This window comes from Blennius ocellaris (genome assembly GCF_963422515.1).
Source record: "Blennius ocellaris genome assembly, contig: SCAFFOLD_61, whole genome shotgun sequence".
NCBI classification, from domain to species: domain Eukaryota; kingdom Metazoa; phylum Chordata; class Actinopteri; order Blenniiformes; family Blenniidae; genus Blennius; species Blennius ocellaris.
The window spans coordinates 206,945-215,091 of record NW_027662143.1 but is presented as its reverse complement, the minus strand read 5'-3'; the positions used below and the strand labels follow the sequence as shown (position 1 = coordinate 215,091).

The following is an 8,147-nucleotide window of genomic DNA, read 5'->3' as shown; positions in this document are numbered from 1 at the left end:
AAACCTCAGTGACACCTTGACCTCCATCAGCTCCTGGAGCCTCAGTCGTTCACTCGTTCATTCAGTAGTTCAGTCGTTCACTCGTTCATTCAGTCGTTCAGTCGTCCAGTCGTTCACTCGTTCATTCAGTCGTCCAGTCGTTCACTTCGTTCATTCAGTAGTTCAGTCGTCCAGTCGTTCACTCGTTCATTCAGTCGTCCAGTCGTTCACTCGTTCATTCAGTAGTTCAGTCGTCCAGTCGTTCACTCGTTCATTCAGTCGTCCAGTCGTTCACTCGTTCATTCAGTCGTTCATTCGTTCACCTAAACCAAAGCAAAACAAAACATCCAGCAGGAGGAAACAGAGAAAGGAGGAGGAGAGAGAACGAAACAACCAGGAGCTGTGACCTCTTCTAGTGTGTGTGTGTGTGTGTGTGTGTGTGTGTGTGTGTGTGTGTGTGTGTGTGTGTGTGTGTGTGTGTGTGTGTGTGTGTGTGTGTGTGTGTGTGTGTGTGTGAAGGTATTTTTGCTGTTGCCATGGCAGCGAAGCAAAACACTGCTTCATGTGTGACATAACGTTTCTTTCCAGGCGCCGGGCGGCTTCTTCCTCGAGCAGCAGTCTGAACCACAGACCTGGATGCTGCTCTGCTGCTCTGCTGCTCTGCTGCTCTGCTGCTGCTCTACTGCTCTGCTGCTGCTCTGCTGCTCTACTGCTCTGCTACTGCTCTGCTGCTCTGCTGCTCTACTGCTCTACTGCTCTACTGCTGCTCTGCTACTGCTCTACTGCTCTACTGCTCTGCTGCTCTGCTACTGCTCTACTGCTCTACTGCTCTGCTGCTCTACTGCTCTGCTGCTGCTCTACTGCTCTGCTACTGCTCTGCTGCTGCTCTGCTGCTCTACTGCTCTGCTGCTCTGCTGCTCTACTGCTCTGCTACTCTACTGCTCTACTGCTCTACTGCTCTGCTGCTCTGCTACTCTACTGCTCTACTGCTCTGCTGCTGCTCTGCTGCTCTACTGCTCTGCTGCTCTGCTGCTGCTCTGCTGCTGCTCTACTGCTCTGCTGCTGCTCTGCTGCTCAACTGCTCTACTGCTCTGCTGCTCTACTGCTCTGCTGCTGCTCTGCTGCTCTACTGCTCTGCTGCTCTACTGCTCTAATGCTCTAATGCTCTAATGCTCTGTTGCTCTGCTGCTCTGCTGCTCTACTACTCTGCTGCTCTGCTGCTCTGCTGCTGCTCTACTGCTGTTGCTCTACTGCTCTGCTGCTCTGCCTCCTCTCTGTGGTCCAGGTCCAGGTCCAGGTCCAGGTCCAGGTCCAGGTCCAGGTCCAGCGACTTCACCTGGTGTCAGAAGTTCTCAGTGCCTCTTCTGTGTTTCCATGACAGCAGTGAGCTGGTCCGTCTCTCCAGGCCAGAACAGTTCTGGTTCCTCAGGAGTTCTGGTTCCTCAAGAGTTCTGGTTCCTCAAGAGTTCTGGTTCCTCAGGAGTTCTGGTTCCTCAACAGTTCTGGTTCCTCAAGAGTTCTGGTACCTCAAGAGTTCTGGTTCCTCAAGAGTTCTGGTTCCTCAGGAGTTGTGGTACCTCAAGAGTTCTGGTTCCTCAAGAGTTCTGGTTCCTCAAGAGTTCTGGTTCCTCGGGAGTTCTGGTACCTCAAGAGTTCTGGTTCCTCGGGAGTTCTGGTTCCTCGGGAGTTCAGGTTCCTCGGGAGTTCAGGTTCCTCGGGAGTTCTGGTTCCTCAAGAGTTCTGGTTCCTCATGACCAGAACTTTCCACCTCGTCGTAAAAGTCACATCGTCGCGTGACGTAACTCTTCAGTCTGCACTCATTTCAAACCCTGCTGTAAATCCTGTTGTTGTTGTTGTTGTTGTTGTTGTTGTTGTTGTTGTTGTGTTCAGAGTGAGGGTTGAGTCTGAAACTGAAGTCCCACCCGGTCCTGGACGTTGACCCTGCAGAAAGTGAGCAGAACCCCCCAGGTTCATAACCAGGACATCAATAACAAACGATGGAACAAACAAAGTAACAAACAAAGTAACAAACAAAGTAACAAACAAAGTAATAAACAAAGTAATAAACAAATAACAAACAAAGTAACAGAGTAACAAATAGTAATAAACAAAGTAACAAACAAAGTAATAAACAAAGTAACAAACAAAGCAACAGAGTAACAAACAAAGTAACAAACAGAGTAATAAACAAAGTAACAAACAAAGTAACAGAGTAACAAATAGTAATAAACAAAGTAACAAACAAAGTAATAAACAAAGTAACAAACAAAGTAACAGAGTAACAAACAAAGTAACAAACAGAGTAATAAACAAAGTAACAAACAAAGTAACAGAGTACCAAACAAAGTAACAAACAGAGTAATAAACAAAGTAACAAACAAAGCATGCTGGGAGTTCTCCTGGTTCTCCAGGTTCTCCGGGTTCTCCGGGCCCTGCGGTTCCCTGCAGGGTGTGGATTCCTTCACTGTTCAGTCACCAGCATGGAGAACACATGGTTCAGTTGAGCCTCCTGGTTCTGCTGTGAAGCAGAGCTGCTGAACAAACAGTTCCTGGTGTTGTGAAACTTCAGCAGATGAATTCAATATACTGGAGGGACTGATGCAGTAATCTGATAATTACTTCAACGTCGTTACAGTACTCATAATGACCAAAACACATTGAGCAGAGGCTCCAGAACCCGGTTCCCCCAAACCAGATGTTTTCCTCTCCTCACAGACACTGTGGATCCCACACGTTGAAATACAGCCATGAAGCTTAGAACGTTGTAAATCCAGAGGAGAGTGTGTATTTATTTATATACTTTTACTTTTCAAGCAGTTGTTTTACTCGGGTTTTCCCCAACTAATGTTTTTCACTCAGAAATGCAGAATAAAGGAGGAAACATGGAACTGAAGAGTCGAGCTCTCGTGTGATTGGCTGATAATGTCGCCGTCTGATTGGACGGCGCTCCCGATGACGCGGCTTGCCGCCTTCCTCTGATTGGCTGGCGACGGGTGACGTAGCGAGCGATGTTTACGGAAGTGGAAAGCTCCGTTCGGGCGCGGAGTTTGAACTGTGACGTAATCCGGGGAAGAAGTAACGTCGTGAAGTGTAACGATGGCGGAGAGTAGCTCGAGGTCCAGACTGAAGAGGAAACTGTGTGAAGAGCCGAGGGAGAGGAGCAGCAGCTTCCGGTCCTCCGGGGGGTCGGTGTCACACAGTGTGTGTGTGTGTGTGTGTGTGTGTGTGTGTGTGTGTGTGTGTGTGTGTGTGTGTGTGTGTGTGTGTGTGAGAGCTTCCAGTACTTACACCAACTGCAGCACCAACTCGTGGACAAACGTGAAAAACGACGTCGTCTTCTCCGCGACGCAGTTTTCAAAACATTGCCACGTGAATGTGACATTTGTGACGTCACTGCTTCCAGCCGGCTGCAGCTTCCTGTTCCTGCTGAGGACCGACTCTGGGCTTTTACTCTGAAGTCGGCTCTGCCTCTCCTGGAGGACCAGCGCTGGGTCCCGGTCCCTGATCTGCCACCGCCTCGTGCAGTGGTACGCCCCCTCCTCCACCCCCCCACCCCCCCACCCCCCCCATGATGAATGACAGCTGACGTAGTGATAACAGTATAAAAGCTCTGTTGTCTTTCAGGCGGCGGCGGTGGCGTTGGATGAACGGGGGGGTTGTGACCTTGGTGACGACGTCCCTCCTTTACCCGGACCTCTCAGACCCGCCTCCTCCCAGCAGGAGGTCCCAGACCAGACCAGGGGGGAGGAGGACCCTCCTCAGCCCCGCCACAGGGGGGAGGAAGAGGAGGAGGCTCACACCTCAGCAGTGGTTCATCAGCGCCAGAGAGAGCAGGGACTGGGGGTCCAGGACTTCTGCAGGATAGGAGCAGGAGGAGGAGGAGGAGCAGGAGGAGGAGGAGCAGCAGCATCAGGAGGAGCAGCAGCATCAGGAGGAGGAGGAGCAGCATCAGGAGGAGCAGCAGCATCAGGAGGAGGAAGAGCAGCATCAGGAGGAGCAGCAGCATCAGGAGGAGCAGCAGCATCAGGAGGAGGAGGAGCAGCATCAGGAGGAGCAGGAGCAGCATCAGGAGGAGGAAGAGCAGCATCAGGAGGAGCAGCAGCATCAGGAGGAGGAGGAGCAGCAGGAGGAGGAAGAGCAGCATCAGGAGGAGGAAGAGCAGCATCAGGAGGAAGAGCAGCATCAGGAGGAGGAGGAGCAGCATCAGGAGGAGGAAGAGCAGCATCAGGAGGAGCAGCAGCAGCATCAGGAGGAGCAGCAGCATCAAGAGGAGCAGCAGCATCAGGAGGAGGAGCAGCATCAGGAGGAGCAGTAGCATCAGGAGGAGCAGTAGCATCAGGAGGAGCAGCATCAGGAGGAGCAGTAGCATCAGGAGGAGGAAGAGCAGCAGGAGGAAGAGCAGCATCAGGAGGAGGAAGAGCAGCATCAGGAGGAGGAGCAGCAGCATCAGGAGCAGCAGCATCAGGAGGAGGAGGAGCAGCATCAGGAGGAGCAGCAGCATCAGGAGGAGGAAGAGCAGCACCAGGAGGAGGAGCAGCATCAGGAGGAGCAGCAGCATCAGGAGGAGGAGCAGCAGCATCGGGAGGAGGAGCAGCATCGGGAGGTGGAGCAGCATCAGGAGGAGGAGCAGCATCGGGAGGTGGAGCAGCAGTGTTGCGGAGCTGCCCCATGTGTCTGCAGGAGTTCCCTGGCAGGTAGGAAACTTTCCTGAACATAAACTTTCATTAGAAACGAGACCAAGTTTCTTTTCTAACTGCAAAACTTTGTCATGTCGGGGAGGAAACGATGCACCTGGAGAGAAACCATGTAGCAAACAAAGTAACAAACCATGTAGCAAACAAAGTAACAGAGTAACAAACAGAGTAGCAAACAAAGTAACAGAGTAACAAACAGAGTAACAAACAAAGTAACAAACGATGTAACAAACAAAGTAACAGAGTAACAAACAAAGTAACAGAGTAACAAACAGAGTAACAAACAGAGTAACAAACAGAGTAACAAACAGAGTAACAAACAAAGTAACAAACGATGTAACAAACAAAGTAACAGAGTAACAAACAAAGTAACAGAGTAACAAACAGAGTAACAAACAGAGTAACAAACAAAGTAACAGAGTAACAAACAAAGTAACAGAGTAACAAACAAAGTAACAGAGTAACAAACAGAGTAACAAACAGAGTAACAAACAGAGTAACAAACAAAGTAACAGAGTAACAAACAAAGTAACAGAGTAACAAACAAAGTAACAGAGTAACAAACAGAGTAACAAACAGAGTAACAAACAGAGTAACAGAGTAACAAACAGAGTAACAGAGTAAGAAACGATGTCATGACTTCAGTCGTCCTCGTTTCCAGCTCAACTGTGGAGATCAGATCAGTTCAGTAGAAAACAGAAAGTCTCTTGTCTTCATAAAGACGTTGAATGAAATTCAGGCCTCAGGATCACATTAGTCTGCTGGAAGAAGAAACTGCTTTATTTTGAAAAGCTGTGTGTGACCTGCTGTCCTCCTGTCCAGCTTCTCTCAGATGGACGTCGACCTTCACCTCTGCCAGTGTCTGTCTGAGATGAACGTGGACATGACCTGGTGACCACGGCCCTCTGCAGGCCGCCGCCCCGGGGTCCACGCTCTCAGGGGTCCACGCTGTCAGGGGTCCACGCTCTCAGGGGTCCATGCTCTGAGGGGTCCACGCTCTCAGGGGTCCACGCCGTCAGGGGTCCACGCCGTCAGGGGTCCACGCTCTCAGGGGTCCACGCTCTCAGGGGTCCACGCTCTCAGGGGTCCACGCCGTCAGGGGTCCACGCTCTGAGGGGTCCACGCTCTCAGGGGTCCACGCCGTCAGGGGTCCACGCTCTGAGGGGTCCACGCTCTCAGGGGTCCACGCCGTCAGGGGTCCACGCCGTCAGGGGTCCACGCTCTCAGGGGTCCACGCTCTGAGGGGTCCACGCTCTCAGGGGTCCACGCCGTCAGGGGTCCACGCCGTCAGGGGTCCACGCTCTCAGGGGTCCACGCCATCAGGGGTCCACGCCGTCAGGGGTCCACGCTCTCAGGGGTCCACGCCGTCAGGGGTCCACGCCATCAGGGGTCCACGCCGTCAGGGGTCCAGGCTCTCAGGGGTCCACGCCGTCAGGGGTCCACGCTCTGAGGGGTCCACGCTCTCAGGGGTCCATGCTCTCAGGGGTCCACGCCGTCAGGGGTCCACGCCGTCAGGGGTCCACGCTCTCAGGGGTCCACGCCGTCAGGGGTCCACGCTCTGAGGGGTCCACGCTCTCAGGGGTCCACGCCGTCAGGGGTCCACGCCGTCAGGGGTCCACGCTCTCAGGGGTCCACGCTCTGAGGGGTCCACGCTCTCAGGGGTCCACGCCGTCAGGGGTCCACGCCGTCAGGGGTCCACGCTCTCAGGGGTCCACGCCATCAGGGGTCCACGCCGTCAGGGGTCCACGCTCTCAGGGGTCCACGCCGTCAGGGGTCCACGCCATCAGGGGTCCACGCCGTCAGGGGTCCAGGCTCTCAGGGGTCCACGCCGTCAGGGGTCCACGCTCTGAGGGGTCCACGCTCTCAGGGGTCCATGCTCTCAGGGGTCCACGCCGTCAGGGGTCCACGCCGTCAGGGGTCCACGCTCTCAGGGGTCCACGCCGTCAGGGGTCCACGCCATCAGGGGTCCACGCCGTCAGGGGTCCAGGCTCTCAGGGGTCCACGCCGTCAGGGGTCCACGCTCTGAGGGGTCCACGCTCTCAGGGGTCCATGCTCTCAGGGGTCCACGCCGTCAGGGGTCCACGCCGTCAGGGGTCCACGCTCTCAGGGGTCCACGCCGTCAGGGGTCCACGCTCTCAGGGGTCCACGCTGTCAGGGGTCCACGCCGTCAGGGGTCCACGCTCTCAGGGGTCCACGCCGTCAGGGGTCCACGCTCTCAGGGGTCCACGCTCTCAGGGGTCCACGCCGTCAGGGGTCCACGCTCTGAGGGGTCCACGCTCTCAGGGGTCCATGCTCTGAGGGTTCCACGCTGTCAGGGGTCCACGCCATCAGGGGTCCACGCTCTGAGGGGTCCACGCTCTCGGGGGTCCACACCATCAGGGTTCCACGCTCTGAGGTTCCACACTGTTGTGTGGGATTCTGTTATTCTCAAGGAATTAGAATTCTGCTCTGAGACCATTAAATAAAGGATGTATGGATTTTATTATGAAGACTTTCTGTTTGACTTTTGGTTGAAAATGGTTAAATGACTTTTCTCCCTTTAGTGTTTCTGGATCCTGGTTCTGAGGATCCTGGTTCTGAGGATCCTGGTTCTGAGGATCCTGGTTCTGAGGATCCTGGTTCTCTAAGGATCTAGGTTCTGAGGACTCACCAGTTCTCATGTTTAAGATCCGATCATTGTTTGTTGCTCTGACAGACGGAGACCTTTGCGGTGTTCCAGCAGGACGGGAGAACAAAATCTCACAGTGCCAAATCAAATATTGATCAAATATAGTAAAAGAAAGTGAATCCAAAATGAGTCAGCAAGTTAAATATGTATTTAAGTTCCTGCAGTCATTGAGTCCAGACCTCCTGAAGACCTCCAGGTCCGTCAGGCCTCAGCAGACAATCAGTCCACTGGTCAACCAGTTGTTGAGGGTGGAGGTCACATGACCAGTTATTGAGGGTGGAGGTCACATGACCAGTTGTTGAGGGTGGAGGTCACATGACCAGTTATTGAGGGTGGAGGTCACATGACCAGTTATTGTCGTGGTCGACTCTCCACTGCTGGATTCTGCTTGAATAAACAGTTTGAAACGAGGAAATCGTCACTGCATCAGGCCACCACCGCATCGGGCCACCACCGCATCGGGCCACCACCGCATCGGGGCACCACCGCATCGGGCCACCACCGCATCAGAGCACCACTGCATTAGAGCGCCACCGCATCGGGGCACCACCGCATCGGGCCACCACCGCATCAGAGCACCACTGCATTAGAGCGCCACCACATCAGGGCACCACCTGCATCCGAGCATCACCGCATCAGGCCACCACCGCATCGGGGCACCACTGCATCAGGGCACCACCGCATCGGTGCACCACTGCATCAGGCCATCACGGCATCAGGGCACCACCGCATCCGGGCACCACTGTATTAGAGCGCCACCGCATCAGGGCACCACCCGCATCCGAGCACCACCGCATCGGAGCACA

The 8,147-nt window shown here is 54.0% G+C and overlaps 1 protein-coding gene across 1 annotated transcript; it reads left to right on the top strand.

Moving 5' to 3' along the window:
* The first annotated feature begins 1,884 nt into the window (after positions 1–1,884).
* LOC308148211 (uncharacterized protein) lies at positions 1,885–5,746 on the top strand. Its single transcript, XM_080521655.1, has 4 exons — positions 1,885–3,164; positions 3,383–3,506; positions 3,604–4,673; positions 5,496–5,746. The coding sequence occupies exons 1-4, from the start codon at positions 3,076–3,078 to the stop codon at positions 5,566–5,568; spliced, it is 1,356 nt and encodes a 451-aa protein (XP_080377781.1). The 5' UTR covers positions 1,885–3,075; the 3' UTR covers positions 5,569–5,746.
* Positions 5,747–8,147: the final 2,401 nt, after the last annotated feature.

Excerpts from the sequence above, each read along its gene's own strand:
- LOC308148211 (XM_080521655.1), top strand. The coding sequence starts at position 3,076 with ATGGCGGAGAGTAGCTCGAGGTCCAGACTGAAGAGGAAACTGTGTGAA. Across the intron at positions 3,165-3,382 it reads AGCTTCCGGTCCTCCGGGGG|CCGGCTGCAGCTTCCTGTTC; the intron begins GTCGGTGTCACA and ends CACTGCTTCCAG. Across the intron at positions 4,674-5,495 it reads CTGCAGGAGTTCCCTGGCAG|CTTCTCTCAGATGGACGTCG; the intron begins GTAGGAAACTTT and ends CCTCCTGTCCAG.